Raw genomic sequence first — 21,417 nt, forward strand, 5'->3', positions numbered from 1 at the left:
AGTAATGTTACTCGAAAAATACACAAAATGACAGAAAAAAAAAACTTAGAAAAGACACAAAATGACCAAAAAAAGACACAAAATTACAAAAAAGACACAAAATGACTGAAAAAAACAATAAATTAGTTTAAAAAGACACAAAATTACAAAAAAGACACAAAATTACTAAAAAAGACACAAAATGACCTGAAAAACAGAAAAATGACGGAAACAAACTAAATTACTTAAAAAAGGCACAAAATTCACATTCTTTAAATAATTTTGTGTCTTTTTTAAATAATTTTGTGTCTTTTTTAAATAATTCTGTGTCTTTTTTGGTAATTTTGTGTCTTTTTTGGTAATTCTGTGTCTTTTTTCGTAATTTTGTGTCTTTTTGGGGTAATTTTGTGTCTTTTTTGGTAATTCTGTGTATTTTTTTGGTAATTTTGTGTCTTTTTAGTAATTTTGTGTCTTTTTTGGTAATTTTGTGTCTTATTGTATTATTTTTGTGTCTTTTTTGGTAATTTTGTGTCTTATTGTAATAATTTTGTCTTTTTTTAGTAATTTTGGTCATTTTGTGTCTTTTTAAAATAATTTTGTGTCTTTTTTGTCATTTTGGGTCTTTTTTTGGGTCATTTTTCATGTTTCTTGCTTTTTGAGATAGAAACTGGCTGTAGGATCTGTAGTTCTTATTAATAGGGACACTTTCTTTCCTCCCTGTCCTCTCCCCCACTGTGACTCTCTCTCACACACACACACACACACACACACAAACACACACACACATGCACACAGTCTGGTGCTTTCACTCAACTTCACTCAATACATGTGCATCCTAACAGACACTCCAGTACCTGCAGCAGCCTGCTTGTTATAGCGTCCTGGTGATTTACGATTTGTTCTGCTAATCGTCGGCAGCACCACCAGTGTTCGCCCCATTAGCGCTAATGCTACAGCTGATAAAAAGGGGCTATTGATGAACTGTGGTAATGAGACTAGTGTGGACCAGGTGATAAAAGTCTCTGCTACGACCTGATAGAGCCTCACCTGCAGCTGCACAAACTGTTTGTGTGACTTTTTTTTTTCAAGGGTTTTTTTCATAAATTACGTAGTTTAACCCATTTAGGCCTAAAATGGCTGCAAAAAATGCCTGTAAAACCTCTGGGTGATTTTAAAATAACCCCCTAAAACCTGAAGTTTTTCTGGAAACTCAACAGAAGTGTCAACTCTTCCTACTAAATAATAGATTTTTCAGCCTCTGTAGCAGATAGAAATGAAATTCAAAAAGTATTTGAGAGCTTATAGCTGTTATATCTGAGCTCCCTCAGCGATAGTCGTCTTCCTCCATGATTTCAGTTCTGGAAAAGTCCCATGATGCATTGCAACACTCCCACATGTATTCTCATTTCTGTCTTTTTGTGTCTTTTTTTTAGTCATTTTGTGTCTTTTTGTGTCTTTTTTTAGTCATTTTGTCTTTTTTTAGTCGTTTTGTGTCTTTTTTTAGTCGTTTGGTGTCTTTTTTTGGTCATTTCGTGTCTTTTTTGGTCATTTTGTGTCTCTTTTGGTCATTTTTTAGTCATTTTGTGTCATTTTTTATTCATTTTGTGTCTTTTTATTCATTTTGTGTCTTTTTTTAGTCATTTTGTGTCTTGTTTGGTCATTTTGTGTCTTTTTTTAGTCATTTTGTGTCTTTTTTTGTCATTTCATGTCTCTTTTTAGTCATTTTGTGTCTTTTTTAGCTCATTTTGTGTCTCTTTTTAGTCATTCTTTTTTTGGTGACGATTTCAGTTCTGGAAAAGTACCATGTTACATTGCAACACTCCCACATGTATTCTGATGCATTTCATTGGCCAAGAGACCGAAAATAGGTGGAAAAAACTACAAGTACTTCAAAACGAGTATTGCATAAATGTTATCCTATATACTAGTAGATACTGAAATAAACTAGTGGGAAGCAGACAGTGTGCCAGGTAGAATACTGTACAGGAAGTCATCCAGACACAGCCAATCTCTCCCACTCATGCAGCTGGAGCTGTCCAAGGTCCTGATCTCTCTCCAGTGTGTGCCAGTCTCTATAACCAGCTCACATTTCAGCACAGGAAGGTTGTGTTTCCCAGTCACTGACTTCTATACAGTAATAATATTACATTGCTTGTGCCTGTACGCTTCTCTAATGAATATATTCATTGATGTGAACACAATGTATATAGTGCTTTTATACAAGAAAAACAGCTGAAAGTTGCGCTGCATTAAATTGTTTTAGCTTCTCTCTTCAGTGGCCCTGAGAGCTCAACACACAAACAAATACACACAACAAGAAGAAAATATCTTTTCACCAATTTGACAACATGAAAACACAACCAGATATAAAAAAATATGCTGCAGGAAGCTCACAAAACACTGTTTCCAAGGCACTTGGACACTATAAAGTAATGCACATGGCTGAAATGAGATATTAGTTTATGCTGTCGTGTTTTGCTATTTTCAGCATGTTTTGTGGTAGAAATCCATTGAAAATGTATATGTAGTATAAGCAGTTAATGCATCATCTGGTAACAGGTAGTATTTCAGTTTTCATGAGAAAGGAAAAATCTCATTAGACAAATTAGCTTAGCATATCCGAAGCGGATGCTCTGGTTAATACGATAACATTAGAATAGGGATCTGACCTCCCAAGGGTGCTCTTATATCAAAAGCGGGACATAACAGGAAATTACAGGACATTTAACTTTAGTTACACAGAAATAATGACGCACAAACCTGTGAAGTAAAAGAGTTGTTCTGATCATTGGAGTTCTCTGTCACCTTTGGCATCTATATCTGTTTTTGATAGCTAAAATAAATCCCGCACAAGGCTGTAATTCGAATCTACCTGGTCGTCAAGTGATTTTCTTTAAAGATTTTTTACGACAGTTTCTCTGTTTGGTTGTGCTTTGTCTATTTGCAGTGTTTTGTCTAAATGCTGAGCATGAGTTGTCAGCTTGGTGAGGATGTTTTCTTAATTTACAGTGTGTTGAGCTCTCAGGGCCACACTATCTCATCCTTGCATGGTTGCTTGCATGATTTTACACAAGTATAGCATAGTTACTCCTGACAGCTCTGGGACCTACACAGTGAGTTAACGAATGCTCCTATACATCAGAAGACTCCCGGAAAACTAGCAGCTCACACCTGCTCACATCTAAAGACAAGTGTTTAGGCACAACCTTTTTGGTAATTCTGTGTCTCTTTTTTGGTCTTTTTTTTTCCAAGTAAAAGTCTTCAGTAAATCAAACACGTTTGATATTCCCAAGACTAGGAAAAGACTGATATGAAACAGAGCAGATTGGTTTAATACTTTTCTCCATGACTATATTTTTGGTCATATTGTGTCTTTTTAGTCATTTTTAAATCCATTTTTGGTTATTTTGTGTCTTTTTGTTAGTCATTTTAACATCTATTTTTGGTCAATATGGTCTTTTTTGATCATTTTACATCTATTTTTGGTCATATTGTGTCTTTTTTGATAATTTTACATCTATTTTTGGTCATTTTGTGTCTTTTTTAGTCATTTTTACATCTATTTTTTGTTATTTTGTGTCTTTTTTTAGTCATTTTTACATCTAATTTTGGTTATTTTGTGTCTTTTTTAGTAATTTCAACATCCATTTTTGGTCAATTTGTGTCTTTTTAAGTCATTTTAACATCTATTTTTGGTCAATTTGTGTCTTTTTTTGATAATTTTACATCTATTTTTGGTCATATTGTGTCTTTTTTAGTCATTTAAACATCTATTTTTGGTCATATTGTGTCTTTTTTAGTCATTTTTACATCTATTTTTGGTCATTTTTACATCTGCAGTCATTAAAACATTCTTGATAATAACCAAAATAATTTTGAATAAAAGCATGTTACACCACTGTGACAAACCAAAGACTAGGCAAAGACTGATATGAAACAGATTACTATCTTAAACTTAAAGATGGAGATGACAGGAGCGCCGTGACTCCAGTAAAACTCCTAGATTTACTAAAGACTTTAACTTGTTAGTCTGGGTCTGGGTTGTCTGTTTTTATCTTCTCTTTATGCCCAAGAACCAACAACTAAGAACCATTAAACATCTATTCCTGAACACGTCTCTGCACTGGTGTCCTGTTTAAGCAGCCACTGTTACAGAAATACACCTTCTAATCTTCTTTCATACAAGTCAGGAACACCATGCAAATCAATGAAAAGATGAGTGTTATATACCAGCCCCTACGCATTTCTTTTTTTTACCCAGAAGCCTTTCAGTTTCACCGTCTCCAAGATCCTTCTGCCTACAAAAACAATGACAACTTTTGCATAAATGCGCCGCACCTGGTCCCTGTCCAGAGCTTTTATACAAAGCATATATCTCCTTCTGTTTACAGACGCACCAAAATGTCTGTTAAAATGCCCCCCTAGTGAGTAAACAAGATGGAACCTGCAGCGCTCGGAGCAGTGTTTCAAATTGAGAGCTAGCAGAATATGACAGCTCCTTTAATGCTGCTCTTAGACATTCATTATCATTAAGATGTTGGTTTCCATACCTGCTTAAGTAAGCATTTATCCCCAAGCTGTTAGGTTTCCTTCAGTGCTCCCACTTGCTCACTCACTCTCTCTCTCTTTCCCATTGCGGGTGAATTTGCAACCCAGCTTTGCGTCAGCAGTTACAAAAGGAAGGCACTTTTTATACTTTTCTTGATGCTCATCCAAGAAATTGACATACAGGATGCATCTGGGCCTTTTGGAGAGGGACACAGCAGAGGAGAGAGAAAGGCTTTGTGTGTGTGTGTGTGTGTGTGTGTGTGTGCGTGTGCGTGTGTGTGTTCTAGTAATTTCCACATAGTGAATTTGAAAACAATACTTCACAACGAAATTAAAACTGATGAAAAATTCAAAACTATTAGAACCTTGCAAGGGAATTCACTATTACAATGAGGGTCCTCACAAAGATAGATGAACAAGAATGTGTGTGTGTGTGTGTGTGTGTGTGTGTGTGTGTGTTCTTGTACTTCCTACATAGTGAGGACCAGAACACGTTTCAAACCAACAGAGTGAGGACATTTTTGCAAAGTGAGGACATTTCGGCCGGTCCTCACTTCTTTAAAGGCTTTTTTGAGATTTCAGACTTTGTTTTAAAGGTTAAAGGTTACATGATAATGATAATTAACTGAAACTGTATTGTGTGGTTACAGAACAAACTAAAATTGTAGTGAAAATGTCCTTCGTTTTCATACATAATGAAGATGGATGAGGCAAAGGAAATAAAGGCAAAATTGACTGTGACCTCTTTTAATCTCCCACCCAACAAATTTGAACTAAAAGTAATAAAAACTAAAACCAAAACTAATGAAAAATTCAAAACTATTATAACCTTGCAAGGGAATTCACTATTCCAATGAGGGTCCTCACAAAGATAGAAGTACAAGAATGTGTGTATGTGTGTGTGCATGTGCGTGTGCATGTGCGTGTGTGTGTGCGCGTGCGTGCTTTGCATTTATCCAATTCCCTGCTGTTTTCCAAAGACTATTACTCTAACTTTTCATCCATATCCAGTTGACAGAATAAAGACATTTCATTAAGGCTATCTCTGGGCCTGTGTCTCTTTAATGAAATGCATACCTCTGCAGCCAGCAACACTGGCCCCAGCGTGCATATGTGTTCTTAGGTGTGTGTGTGTGTGTGTGTGTGCATCTCATTAGTTGTCATTGGGAAATGTTACCTTAACTTTTTGTAGCTGAAGCGTAGTCTGTGGCATAAGAACATTTCCCTTTGGCTTTGGTGCTGCCTTAAGCCCTTTAAAGCACAACATGGGTCTAAAGCAGGGGTCTCAAACTCAAATTACCTAGGGGCCACTGGAGGCAGTATCAAAATGACCAAAAAAAGACACATAAATAACTAAAAAAGAGACACAAAATGACAGGAAAAGAAACAAATTAATTAAAAAAGACACAAAATTACCAAAAAAGACACAAATTTACTAAAAAAAAAGACACAAAATTACGGAAAAAATACACAAAAGAACAGAAAAAAGACACAAAATTATAAAAAAAAAACACAAATTTACTAAAAAAAAAGACACAAAATTACGGAAAAAATACACAAAAGAACAGAAAAAAGACACAAAATTATAAAAAAAAACAAAATGACCAAAAAAAGACACAAAATGACTAAAAAAAGACACAAAATGACAGAAAAAAACTAAATTACTTGAAAAGGACACAGAATGACCAAAAAAAGACACAACATTACTAAAAAAAAAAAGACACAAAATGACTGAAAAAACACAAAATGACTTAAAAAAAAAGACACAAAATGACCAAAAAAAGACACAAAATTACAAAAAAAAAGACACAAAATGACAGAAAAAACTAAATTACTTGAAAAGGACACAGAATGACCAAAAAAAGACACATTACTAAAAAAAAAAAGACACAAAATGACCAAAAAAAATACACAAAATGACTGAAAAAACACAAAATTACTTAAAAAAGGCACAAAATGACTAAAAAAAGACACAAAATTACCCAAAAAAAAGACACAAAATTTCATTCCATAACATTTCCACTTCTTCCGGTAACAACAACACGGCAGATAATAAACGCTCCGGTAGCAGCTGCCTTTCTTTTTGTTAACGCTCCAGCTGGAGCAATAAAGGGACCTTTTCCTTGCAACAAAGGAATTTTGGAATTGTGAAAATTATAATAAAAAACAAACCCTGGCCAAGTTTCATACAATTAGCCTTTAAACTGACCGATATATTGAGAATCAAAAACATAAAATTAGCAGAATGAACACGTTTGGTCCCTGAGGCGCCTCGAGGGTTAAGATAAAGATATTAAGATATTCAAACACACAGCAGCATGAAATAACATGGGAAATGATGCAGGTCATTTTTGACCATGTTGTGCATCAGAAGCTGTTTATATGTTGAGCATCAAAGGGTTAACCCCTCTGGGTGTGTCTGCATGTGTCCATATAATGCACTTTGATGCCAGCATTCTGAAATACACAGAATGACCAAAAAAAGACACAGAATTACTTAAAAAAAGACACAAAATGACTGAACAAACATTAAATTACTTATAAAAGACACAAAATTACAAAAACATTTTTACAAAAAAGACACAAATTACCCAAAAGACACAAAATTATAAAAAACAGACACAAAATTACCAAAAAAGACACAAAATTACCAAAAAAATAAACAAAATTACCAAAAAAAAGAAACAATAAATAGTTTTAAAAAATGACACAAAATTACCAAAAAAATAAACAAAATTACCAAAAAAAAGACACAAAAAATAGTTTTAAAAAATGACACAAAATTGTTTAAAATAAAGACACAAAATTACCAAAAAGAGACACGAAATTACATTGCAGAAGAGGAATTTTGGAATTTTAAAAATCATAACAAAAAACAAATCCTGGCCAAGTTTCATACAATTAGCCTTTAAACTTCCCGATATATTGAGACTCAAAAACATAAAATTAGCAGAATGAACACGTTTGGTCCCTAAGGCGCCTCGAGGGTTAAAATAAAGATATTAAGATATTCAAACACACAGCCAGCTTTAAATAACATGGGGAATAATGCGGGTCATTTTTGACCATGTTGTGCATCAGAAGCTGTTTATATGTTGAGCATCAAAGGGTTAAGCCCTCTGGGTGTGTCTGCATGTGTCCATATAATGCACTTTGATGGCAGCATCCTAAGAGCTGCTCTCCATAATGAGCAACAATGTCTCTGCAGGCTTTGGTTTATAACTACATGGCTATCTGTGAGATACTTGGCCATGGAAGTAATTAATGTAGGGCTTAATTGTCCGGTGAACATCCCTGCAGACCTCGGATCCCACCTTCACCGCAACCCTGAACTCTAATAAGCCCACAGGGACGACCCAGCATGCACCTCAGACCCAGCCGAGGCAGCCGCATAATTAGTCTGCAAACGTGGCTTTACACACCCACACACACACACACACACACACGCTGAGCTGAGCTGACAGGAAGGCGAGATATTTATGTGGATAACATGCATTCTATCAAACAATGCCTACATTGAATTTAGTAAATAATATCTGACAGTAGGATATCTTTGCTTAACTCTATGGAGTCTTGGGCTTTTTTGTCCATTTTTGAATCCTTTTCATGTTTTTTCGTGTCTTTGTAAGTCATTTTGTCTTTTTTGGTCTTGTTGTGTCTGTTGTTGTGTCTTTTTTAGTTATTTTGTGTCTTTGCTGTCATTTTGTGTCTTTTTTTTGGTAATTTTGTGTCTTTTTTGGTCATTTTGTGTCTTTTTTGTCATTTTGTCTGTTTTTGGTCTGCTTTGTTTTCTAGTCTGGATGTGATGTCTATGTCACTTTTGGAGACCCCAGAGGGTTAAACCTCTGAAGTCCAGAAGATTTCAGTTCAAATTTGTCAACTTCCTATGCATTAAGTCTTTGGAGTTTTGGGGCTATTTTGTTGGTTTTTGACTCTTTTTCATTCTGTCTGTATATGCAACTAATGATCACCATGTCATGCTGGTATCATCTTTTTCAGCATAACCTCAACTGATTAGTATTTTGTCATTTTGACTTACTGGATCAACATTTTGAAACACACAAAAAAAAAAAAACACATAAAAAAATACAAAAAACACCTAAAAAAACAAACAAAAAACAATTTTTTTTAAAAACAAAAAATTACAAATAAACCCATAAAAACACAGAACACACACAAAAAACTCCACAAAAATACCCCAAAATCACACAAAAAAACAGTAAAGAAAAAAAAGATTGCATTAAAAATGTTGAAACGCACACTGCAAAATCTGAAAAATCAATGCAAAAAAAGTAATACCATCTTAAACTTGGTCGTGGTGATTTTAACTTTTGCTGAAAAAGAGTTGATGCACTAAAATGAACATTGAAACTTCTGGAAAAGCCAAAACTTTAGAGAGAAGCTTACAGCAGGGCTCCATGCTGCTTCATTTTTACGTCGTGAAGAAGCTTTCATGGACTCCAGAGGGTTAATCAAACCTGCATCACTGGGCTTCCTTTGATGGCTTCCTATAATATTTCTTTCAGTAATCAATAGGAACGGCAAGAAACCTGAGACATTAAAGTACATTAAGAGCAGACGCAAAAGAAACACAACAGAAAAATAGACTTAGGATTTAGACAATAGGATTTAGAGAAAAAAAAGTTGATAGATTGTATTGTATTATTTTATAATCATCATTCGGAGTCGAGGAAAGAAGACAAAGACACAGATATGGCAGTTTAACTGTAATCTCCTGGTCATACACGACAAAGCCTAACTGCAGTCACTGCATTTTGGTCGAAATTGAGTTATAACTAAAAATTAAAGCTTTATTGCTTTAATTATGCTTTATTTCAGAGAAATAATAATGTAAAAATTGCAGAAACGTCAAAGTTTATTTGATAAGGAAATTATCATCTAGATAGTGATGAAGTTAAAGTGAGATAAAATTTAAATTGGAGAGACATTTACTTAAAAAAATCTAGGCAAGTTTTTCCACACAGAAAGTGTTTGTAATCTTTACTCAGGCTGTCTCTAAGTAATATTTATTTAATAGAACCACTTGTTTTTTTATGAAAATACACAAATAAATTGCAGATTCACTGATGTCCCTCAATTACATTTTACTTGGAAATATCAACTAATTAGGCCAATGAACTGGCCTAATCCAACAAAAATATACTGTAATATTTAATGGTATAATGGATTAATGGATCTTAAATTCATGCAGCATTTATAAAGTTTTTTCTTGTTAATTATATGGCAGAACAGCATTTCTTTTGATGGAAAAACGTTTCATTTATACCAGGGGTCTCAAACTCAAATTACCTGGGGGCCGCTGGAGGCAGTATCAAAATGACCAAAAAAAGACACAAAATTACTAAAGAAAAAGACACAAAATGACCAAAAAAGACACAAAATGACCAAAAAAGACTTATATTACTTAAAAAAAAGACACAAAATTACTTAAAAAAGACACAAAATGACAAAAAATGACACCAAATGACCAAAAAGACACAAAACTACAAAAAAAAGCTTGGAACGAATAATTCAATTCACATATAAAACTGAGGACACATAATAACAAACCATCACTAAGTTATGCACTACATGAAAAACTGATATTTTAAAGTAAAAGCACTGAATTCGTATTACTTTGTAGAATATATATAGATGATTGAAGCCAAAAAAATCTCTTTCTTTCCAGTGTGTGAAATCCTAATTACTGAGTCGCTGTGATAAAAAGTGTGAAGATGACGGGCCAAGAAACAGAAGCCCCCCTCCCCCCCCCCTCGGTTGCCCTTTTCACTTGCACATTACACATCTACTCTGTCCGACATCTGCAAAAGGCCACACCATATATCCCTGTCCACTTTTACAGCTTGCCAATAAGAAATGAAAGTGGCTTGAATGCTGGTGAGCCACCTAAGTGAAATGTGGGAGTATCAGAGCGACGGGAGGCTGTGTGGAGATTATCGATAGAGGTGCTTGTGCCTCTGTCGGCGCTGACTGATGTCCCACGCCACTGTAGTTGCATTCAGGAATCTATCAATGGCTAATAATTATGTGTACATTTACGTCAAGGGGCCTGGGTTTAATGGATTGATTCGCTCACACTCCAATTCCCATTCTGCACATGGATTTCCTGTCATTTTCATGAAGGATTTTTCATCAGAAAAGGTCTCTCTCTCTCTCTCTCTCTCTCTCTCTCTCTCTCTCTCTCTCTCTCTCTCTCTCTCTCTGTTCAAACATGTAATTTCCTAGCTGGGTGCCACCTTTTAAAAATGATGACTTAACCTATCTGTAATGTGTTTTGTTTAATTTATTCTATTCTACTGTGATGCCTGCTATGGACTGATAATTAACCCTCTGCGGTCTGAGCCCATTAGCCCTTTATATACCACATACAACATGTTGGTATCCATTTTTTAAGCACAATTTCACCATGATCTGAGTTTTTTTTTCTCCAAAAAATGACCAAAAAAAAGACATAAAATGACTTAAAAAGGACACAAAATTACTAAAAAAAGACACAACAACAGACACAAAACGATCAGAAAAGACACAAAATGACTGAAAAAAGAAACAAAATGACCAAAAAAGACACGAAAAGACATAAAATGACTAAAAAAAGACACAAAATGACCAAAATCTAATTGATTAGGGGCTTTGTAATTAATTAATCGAAATTAATCGCATTTTAATCACATATAAATATTTGACCTGAGAACAGTGAGAAGTAGTTTTTTTCAAATGGATTTTTAGTATACCATTGAATAATGACTGAATACATAAGCTTAAGCAACAAAAATATTGTTTATTTTTGTTCAAGTCCAACAGACCAGTGCAATTTTTTCCATTAAGTGTAGCAATAGCATATTTATAAATATAGTACATTTCATAAATCCAGGTAGCCTATAGGTAGGTAGACCTTCTGTAAACTAGAATACTTTGGTTTTTTAAGTAAAACACAATCCACGCTAGCTAGCACACTAGCCGCTAGCTGCTATATGTTTAGCATTGAGGTGATACTTGAGGCTGGATGTGCTGCTATGGTGATATGTGAATTCCTTGTTGCATAGCAACACAACCATGCTCTTATGGACGCTTCCATCCGTTGGTTTTTAGTAACTAAATGTCCCATCATCCACGGGGCCAACCAAAGGTCTCATCAGCTTCTTCCTTCATGTTCACTGTGGTTTGTTGTTGTCTCAACTCATCAACGCTAGTTGGTGCTCCAGTATAATCGGTCCTCCTGAAACTCATCCAGTGAGAAACGTTCCGCGGTGCAAAAATAAGTGCGATTGAATTGCGTCAATTTTTTTAACGCGTTCATTTTTGTGTAATTAATTAATCTTAATTAACGCGTTAAAGTCCCGGCCCTAATTTTAATACATCTTCAAATGAATACACAACACCTGAAGAAATCTGGCCTTTTCACGCTGTGAAGTATCTGCAGTTGTAGCTGCCACTGATATGTTATAAAGAGCCCACCAGAATCACCTGAGACTACTCCTGCATCTCAGTCAAACATTGCATTTCACTGCTCAGGGCTTTTCATGAACATCAGTTGTTTTGAAAGTAAAATAAAGATTCAAAATCACATTTTATGTTGAACTAAAGGACTAAAAGAAAGACACAAAATGGCACCAAAAAAAAGACAGAAAAAGACACAAGATGACCAAAAAGAGAAACAAAATGACCAAAAAAGACACAAAATGACTAAAAAAAGACACAAAATGACCCAAAAAAAGACACAAAATGGCTAATAAAAAGGACAGAAAAAGACACAAAATGATCAAAAAGAGAAACAAAATTACCAAAAAAGACACGAAATGACTAAAAAAAGACACAAAATGGCAAAGAAAAAAGACACAAAATGAATACACAACACCTGAAGAAATCTGGCCTTTTCACGCTATGAAGTATCTGCAGTTGTAGCTGCCACTGATATGTTACAAAGAGCCCACCAGAACCACCAGAGACTACTCCTGCATCTCGCTCAAACATTGCATTTCACTGCTCAGGGCTTTCAGGAGCATCAGGCTGCCTAAGTTCATCAAGTGGCAGAAATGGAGAAAGCCTCTAGTGAGTGACTGCCAACCACACAGCTAGTCCCCTGCTGCTGCTGCTGCTGCTGCTGCTGCTGCTGCTGCTGCTGCTGCTGCTGCTGCTGCTGCTGCTGGATGGCAGAGAAAGCTGCCGCTTCACTCTGCTGACATGGAAAAAAAAGCTGCAACTCACCTCCTGGTGTGTGTGAGGACTCTAAAAGTCACAATGTACAACATTATACTTGAGGTCAAGCTTGAGGCATGTGTCGTAAAGCTATAGTATTTACCATTAAACTCTGAGGTGGTGCATGTCAACATAAATTCTTTTTACTTGTGATAAAGTCAAAGTATTGACAGCTCACAGAAAAAAACCAAGCAAAGCTTTTTATTGCAGTGTGACTCAGTGGTGTGTGACTAAGGTCTTACAGTATGCTGTAACTTATGTCTGTAGCAGAGTCACAGGTCTGTATCTATACTGTCTGGACCGATGGGTTATAATTCAGTCAGTGGAGGATTTAGTCTGAATGGTTGTTTCAAAGTGATCTGAACTCTGGTGGCATTGGACATTTAACCCTCTGGAGTATCCAAAAGCTCCAAATAATCCAGACTTGTTGACTCCATCCAGACTAGAAAACAAAGCAGCGTGGAGCCCTACTGTAAATTTACCTCTAAAGTTCTGGCTGTAAACTCCATGAGACCAGTTTCAGTTTGATGATGATATACCAAGTAAAACTGGAGACAAGCTCAAATATATTTTGTATCAAATGATAGAGCTGGATGTGACGCTATGATATGTTTTATTTGCAACCTTTGTTCACATTTGCAACATTTAAAAAAAAAAAATATTGAGCATGATAGTGTTTAGAAAGTAAAAAAAGATTCAAAAGCACATTTTATGTTGGACTAAAGGACTAAAAAAGACACAAAATGACCAAAAAAGACACAAAATGACTGAAAAAAGACACAAAATGACCAAAAAAAGACACAAAATGACTAAAAAAAAGACACAAAATGACTAAAAAAGACACAAAATGACTTAAAAAAAGACATAAAAAGACACAAAATGACTAAAAAAGACACAAAATGACCAAAAAAATACACAAAATGACCAAAAAAAGACACAAAATGATCAAAAAAGACACAAAATGAACAGAAAAAGACACAAAAGGACACAAATTTTACCAAAAAAAGACCCAAAATGACTTAAATAAGACACAAAATGATAAAAAAAAAGACATAAAATGACTAAAAAAAGAAACAAAATGACACAAAATGAATAAAAAAAGAGACAAAATGACAAAAAAAGAAACAAAATGACACAAATGAATAAGAAAAAGACACAAATTGATCAAAAGGACAAAAAAGACACAAAATGACTAAAAAAGACACAACAACAGACACAAAATGATCAAAAAAAGACACAAAATGACCAAAAAACACACAAAATAACTAAAAAAGACACAAAAAGACTCAAAAAGTATTAAATAATGTACAAAATAGCCCTATAAGACTCCTTAGAGTTAAAAGCAGATAATTTAGGTTTTCATTCTGTACCAAGGCCTTTACTCTGTGAGATGTAAGTTTGGATAAAGAATAAGCAATGAAAGACCTCAACCTTCACTACAGCTGCTCTCTTACTGTACCGGAGGATGTCGAGCTCAGCTGGTGACCTTCTAAACCTTCAAGTGGATTAAAGAAACATGTAAAGGATCTTCAGATAATCCAAGTTCACGACATCACATATCGCATTTAAAACCAGATACTCAAACGTTCAGGGCCTCATATCTGAAATGGGTTCAGATGTAGTTAACACACTGCAAAAAAAGGTCTAAAAACAAGATAAAAACACTAAATCTGAAGGGAATTGATCTTGCTGCATGGACAGATAATTTACCTTGATAAGATTTGGACGAACGCTTCTTGCTTTAAAGATAGATTTGTTTTTATAGATAGATTTGATTTTACTCCTTTTTTTCAGTTTGTTTTTTACAGTGTATTTTCTGGCTGCAGTGCCTGTTGAAATCTCTTTGCTGGCCTCCGGTTCTGCTGCATGGAACGTTCTGCAGCAGAACTCATCCAAAGAACTTCACACCAGACACTCTCTTTGGTCCTGAGACACCATATTCATTTTATTATTTTAGCAGTTCTGCTACTTACACTCACATTAATCATGCATCACTTGATGTACGGCATATCGCATACCATACGATTGTTAATAATTCCAACACAGAGATGTGGGTCTGTAGGACCCCTGGGCTCTTGAGTGAATAGAATGTTATAATCACTTATATAAATGATCACAAAAAATACACTGGTATTAAATCTTTTAAGTGGATTGTAAATATTAAAGCTGCGCTAACAGCTTGTTTTGCCACTTGAAGGCAGCAGGAAAAAAACTGCAACCCTTATACAGCTGTTAAATGCTCCTCTGTGTTTGTAGTGTATATCCGTTGAAAATATATATGTAATATAAAGAAATTGATGCATGATTGCATGACCTGGCACAAGGTGGGATTTCAGTTTTTATGGGAAAGGAAAAACTCATTAGACAAGTCAGCTTAGCATGTCCGAAGCGGATGCTCTGGATAATACGATAACATTAGAATAGGAATCTGACCTCCCAAGTGTGCTCTTATATCAAAAGTGGAACATAACAGGAAATTACAGGACATTGAACTTTAGTTACACAGAAATAATGATGCACGAACCTGCAAACTAAAAAGAGAAACACAAGGTGTTGTCTCCTCTGATTTGTTCTGATCATTGGAGTTGTCTGTCACCTTTGGCATCTGGATCTGTTTTCGCTACTTACAATAAAACCCGCACAAGGCTGTAATTCGAATCTACCTGGTCGTCGAGTGTTTTTCTTTAAAGATTTTCTACAACATGTTCCTTATTGTTTAGCTGTATCTCGCTGCAGTTACGTAGTTAGTATACAGTGGGTTTATCAATTATTTTTCACTGATAAAAGCTGCCTGCTGCGGCTAGAAATATATCTCTCTCTCTATCTATCTATCTATCTATCTATCTATCTATCTAAAGATCTATAGATCTATAGATCTATAGATCTATCTATCTATCCATTGCCATCCATCCATCCATCCATCTATTACCATCCATCCATCCATTACCATCCATCCATCTATTACCATCCATCCATCCATTCATCCATGACCATCCATCCATCCATCCATCCATCCATCTATTACCATCTATCCATCCATCCATCTATTACCATCCCTTCATCCATCATCCATCCATCCATCCATCCATCTATCCATTACCATCCATCCATTACCATCCATCCATTACCATCCATCCATCAATCAACATCCATCTATCCATCCATCTATTACCATCCATCCATCCATCCATCCATCCATTACCATCCATCCATTACCATCCATCTATCCATCCTTCTATTACCATCCATCCATCCATCCATCTATCCATTACCATCCATCCATCCATCCATCCATCCATCCATCCATCCATCCATCTATTACCATCTATCCATCCATCCATCCATCTATTACCATCCATCCATCCATCCATCCATCCATCCATCCATCCATCCATCTATCATTACCATCCATCCATCCATCCATCCATCTATTACCATCCATCCATCCATCCATCCATCCCAGTACTTGTTTAACTAGTCTCTATCTTTGTATTCACGCCGTGTTGTGATTCATCACGAATTTGGATGTTCTCAAATTTCAAATTATTTCTGCTATTCTTGGAAAAACTCTGTGGAATCTACATAGCACAATTCCAGTGACTCATCTCTGCATAATACTGTGTTCCTAAATGGAAAATGCTGCTTTAGGCTCCAGCAGATATCACAGCAGAAGAACTGCCTCTTGTGAGAGTTGACGGTGATAAGACTTTCTGCTTTCTGCCCTGTTGAAGGAATTGAATTCTTGGTCCCGGTGGCCAAGTCTTACATAAGAAAATGACTGGCTGAGATGCCTATCACGCCCACAGTGCTGACATTCTCTCACTGTGCCATCCTGTCCTCTCAGTCTTATAGTACATGTGTTTGCTGATTATAGGCTGATTCCATTTCTCACTTCTAGTGCGTCCTCTATTCAGGGGGAGGTTTCGACCAAATTGCTAAAAGTCACTGCAGATTAGTTTCGCCCACTAAGCTGCGTGATTCTCTCCTCGGCAGTATGAGACTAGCAGCCATGTATCTTCATGATGGATGATATGGGAGCATGGGAGCCTATGAGGCAGGGGGCTCAAACACGCGGCCCGCGGGCCAATTGTGGCCCTTGTGACGATATTTTGTGGCCCCCACCTTGATATGAAAGTTTAATGTGAGTTTTATATGAATGGCACTTTACTGTGTTGTGTGTGGAAGGTCCCTTTATTTGCCCCTTTGTTTCACTTGTTTCTATGACGACATTAACAAAAAGGAAGGCAGCTGCTACCGGAGCGTTTATTATCTGCCGTGTTGTTGTTACCGGAAGAAGTGGTAATGTTAATTTTTTGTCTTTTTCTAATAATTTTGCGTCTTTTTTGGTCATTTTGTGTATTTTTTAAGTAATTTAGTGTCTTTTTTTTTTTGTAATTTTGTGTCTTTTTTTGTCATTTTGTGTCTTTTAAAAAAGACACAACAACAGACACAAAATTACCAAAAAAGACACAAAATGACTTACAAAGACACAAAAAGACATACAAAGGATTCAAAAATGGACAAAATAGCCCAAGACTCCATAGAGTTAAAAAAAAAATGAATACATCAATCACAATATATGACAGTGAATGATTGAACTTTCAACTGGCTTTCTCAGCTTGTCTACTTATCATATATAAATAAAGTTATTACTGTAAATAAAACATGTGTATTTTTAATAAATAGATGGACTCCAGAGGGTTAAAGTAATATAGGTTTTTGTTTCATTTTGGGGGGGTTTTTTTGGTCATTTTGGGTCTTTTTTTGGTCATTTGGGGTCTTTTTTTGGTGTTTTTGGGTCTTTTTTTTTAGTACCTGGCCCCAGAAAAAAAGACGGATATATATTAAACACTATCATGCTCAGTGTCTGTCTTTTGTGTTGTTTCGTTTATGTTATTGTGTCTTTTTTGTGTCTTTTTTTGGTCAATTTGTGCCTTTTTTGGGTTCATTTGGGGTCTTTTGGGGTCATTTTGGGTCTTTTTTTTGTCATTTTGGGTCTTTTGTGTCTTTTTTGGTCATTTGGGGTCTTTTTTGGGTCATTTTGGGTCTTTTTTTTAGTACCTGACCCCAGAAAAAAAGACGTAAATGGACGGACATATATTAAACCACCGCTCTGCCTTTTGTCTTGCAGTGCCATCGTTCTGGGGGCTGGTAAACTCTGCCTGGAACCTGTGCTCGGTGGGGAAGAGGCAGTCTCCAGTTAACATCGAGACCAGTCACATGATCTTTGACCCCTTCCTCACGCCCATAAAGCTGAACACAGGTGGACGCAAGGTAAGGACACACACGCTGTTTATTCCCTGTTGGCTTGATGGATGTCGGGGCTTTGTCGACTCTGTTTGTTGCATCTCTTGGATGTTGCACTACGCTGCTTTAGTGCTAGTTGCTATTGTGTTGGTGTTGTTGTAGTGCTATTGTAGTTTGATACGGTGGGTGTCACTGATCGATGCTCTTGACTGCTGTTTGTGTTGGCAGACAATGTGAGCTATTTGTCCAACCAACACTGTGCCGGAGATAAAACAGAAACAATTCACCTATTCACAGATGTACAATGGTTGTGTTCTGGTTCAAGAAAAGCCTCGACTTTATCTCAAGGGCTTTGCAGATGAAATCCTGCAGCCTAACAGTGGATTAGTCAAGCATATTGTTTATTATTATTTTCTTCTGTACAGTGGTGTAGCAGGGACAGTGTGGATCAGGATTCTCTCCCATCCTGTGCCATATGACAGCAGCTAATTGGGAAGCCTTCACAGATGGGCTGCTTTCAAAAGTGCACAGTTGCACAGTGAGATTAATGTTATGATTAGTTTATGCTTACATGCCAGCCGTTGGTACAGGATTAGCCTTGGGCATGATAGAGCATATAGGACGCACTGCAGTTTACCACCTATGCTACACTGCTATTAGCTCGATGGAGTCTTATAGGGCTGTTTTGTCCATTTTTGGATTCCTTTTTATGTCTTTTTGTATCTTTGGGAGTTATTTTGTGTCTTTTTTGGGACTTTTTGTATCTTTTTTGGTCATTTGTGTCTTTTTTTATGTCTTTTCGTGTCTTTGTAAGACATTTTGTGTCTTTTTTTGGTTGTTTGTGTCCTTTTGGTGTCTCTTTTGTGTCTTTGTGAGTCATTTTGTGTCTTTTTTGGTCATTTGTGTCTTTTTTGTGTCTTTTTTGGTCATTTGTGTCTTTTTTATGTCTTTTCGTGTCTTTGTAAGACATTTGGTGTCTTGTTTAGTCATTTGTGTCCTTTTTGTGTCTTTTTTGTGTCTTTTTGTGTCTTTTTTTAGTAATTTTGTGTCTTTGTTGTCTCTTTTTTAGTTATTTTGTGTCTGTTTTTGGTAATTTTGTGTCTTTCTTTGGTCATTTTGTGTCTTTTTTAAGTCATTTTGTTTTTTTGTGTGTTTTTTTGGTAAATTTGTGTCTTTGTTGTGTCTTTTTGTGTCTTTTTTGGTAATTTGTGTCTGTTGTCGTGTCTTTTTTGGTCATTTGTGTCTTTTTTGGTAATTTTGTGTCTGTTCTTGTCTCTTTTTTAGTTATTTTGTGTCTGTTTTGGCCCCCGTGTTAAGTCCTTGGACTCTTGTTCAGAATGATCAGATTTTGGACCTCCTATTTGCAGTTTAGTCATTTAGAATTGAAAGCCAGTCTGTCTACATTCAGATAATTTAATGAAATTAGTAGGGGAAACTGTGATTAGGAGAGTCACTCATATATTTCTCATTGGTGTAATTTCTACTTGAAATGAATATTAGATTTAGCAAATCCTCTTTTTGCAGGAGCTCCCTGCAGCTCCCTCAAGGACTCCACTTTGTGAGCAGCTTCCCTGCAGTTTGTCCGCAGTAAGGACATCACTCACAATGGCACAGTTTCATTGCTATGAGGATGAATCAGAGGGAAGGAGAGATGCTGTATGAGTAGAAACCAGGCATTGTGTTTAGGGGTGCACTGACGCGGTGGAACGGTGAAAACCATACGTCACCTCCAGAGTCTTTTTTTTCCTTCCAGATATGATGAACTAATCGATTTTTTATGATTTATTTATTTGAATATTTGAAAATCGATGCCCATCCCTAGTTGTGTGTATGTTGTACTATAACGAAACCAAAAACTCAGGACACTTTATTTATGGTTGCAGTTCTTTTGTTAGTTTGTCCTGTAAATTGTTGCGATTTATTTTGAGTTCAATATTTTATTAACTACCTCAGAAATTGTGATTTCCTTTATCCATCCATCCATTTTCCTCCGTTTATCCGGGGCCGGGTCGCGGGGGCAGCAGGCTAAGCAGGACATGCTGTGTTATTGTTTTTCAATAAAATAAGATTCAAACATTGAAGGTGTATGCTGTGAGTTATAAAAAAAATTGAAATTGGAATCGGCAGGTCAGGCTTTTTAAAAATTGCAATCGGTGCACCCCTAATTGTGTTATTTAGGTTTCTCAAACAGTAAAGGATAAAACTTGAAAGTTTAGATCTAGAAAAATGCTCCAATACGAATCTATTCTCTTGTGTTTTGACACGTGTCCTGATAGCAAACAATGTCCTTTCTAATAAGCAAAAGAAGTAGTGTGATTTGCATTTGCAACATTTAAAATTCTTTAATGAGCATGATAGTGTTTTGATAGTTTAAAAAAATGTCAAAGTCAAATTTTATGTTTGACTAAAGGACTAAAAAAGACACAAAATGACCAAAAAAAGACACAAAATGACTAAAAAAAAGACACAAAATGACCAAAAAAACACACAAAATGACAAAAAGAAGACACCAAATGACTAAAAAATGACCCCAAATGACTAAAAAAGACACAAAATGACACAAAAAAGACACAAAATGACTAAAAAAGACACAAAATGACAAAAAAAAGACACAAAATGACGAAAAAAAAGACACAAAATGACTAAAAAAAGACACAAAAAGACTCAAAAAAAGACACAAAATGACCAAAAAAGACACAAAATGACTAAAAGGGACACAAAAAATACAAAAAAGACACAAAATGACTAAAAAAAGACACAAAAAAGACAAAAAAGACACAAAAAGGATAAAATGACACATAATTACTAAAAAACCCACAACAAAAGACACAAAATGACTTACAAAGACAAAACATGACCCAAAAAAGACACTAAATAACTAAAAAAAGACACAAAATGACCAAAAAAGACACAAAATGAACAAAAAGACACAAAATGACACATAATTACTTACAAAGACAAAAAATGACCAAAGAAAAGACACAAAATAACTAGGACAAGGATGAAGAGGATTAAAAAATGGACCAAATAGCCCATAAAAGGCTCCATAGAGTTAAAAGTGGGGTTGATCCTTGCGATGCAGTTTACATGTGTGTTGTGAGAGGGGGGTGAGGAGGGTTAATCTTCCTCCTGGGCAGAGAGAAAGTGGGCTTAAGCTCTCTCTGTGTTGAGGTGGCGAGCTGAGGCGAGCACGGCGAGCCGCAGCAGCAGCTCTTTACCGCTCTCCGTGGCGTGTTTGGCCAAGGCTGACTGGCTGCCAAACAGCCAGAGACAGAGCGGGGATGAATCAGCACTGACAAGGTGAAGCCAGCTTCGTGTTCACCGGCTGACAGCTCAGGTGCTCAGAGAGATGGAGACACAACAGATTACATTTAGGCCACTGCAGAGAGAGAGAGGGAGAGAGAGAGAGAGAGAGAGAGAGAGAGA

At 36.0% G+C, this 21,417-nt stretch overlaps 1 protein-coding gene across 2 annotated transcripts in view; it reads left to right on the plus strand.

The window, feature by feature from the left end:
• The window catches only part of ca10a (carbonic anhydrase Xa), a 357,338-nt gene that overhangs the window by 123,710 nt on the left and 212,211 nt on the right, over positions 1 to 21,417 (plus strand). For both annotated transcript variants that reach the window (XM_059324697.1, XM_059324696.1), the window contains one exon: positions 17,876 to 18,018. In XM_059324697.1, the coding sequence (XP_059180680.1) occupies positions 17,876 to 18,018 (143 nt within the window). The remainder of the gene's footprint in view (positions 1 to 17,875; positions 18,019 to 21,417) is intronic.

This window comes from Centropristis striata, chromosome 21, assembly GCF_030273125.1.
Source record: "Centropristis striata isolate RG_2023a ecotype Rhode Island chromosome 21, C.striata_1.0, whole genome shotgun sequence".
Taxonomy (NCBI): domain Eukaryota; kingdom Metazoa; phylum Chordata; class Actinopteri; order Perciformes; family Serranidae; genus Centropristis; species Centropristis striata.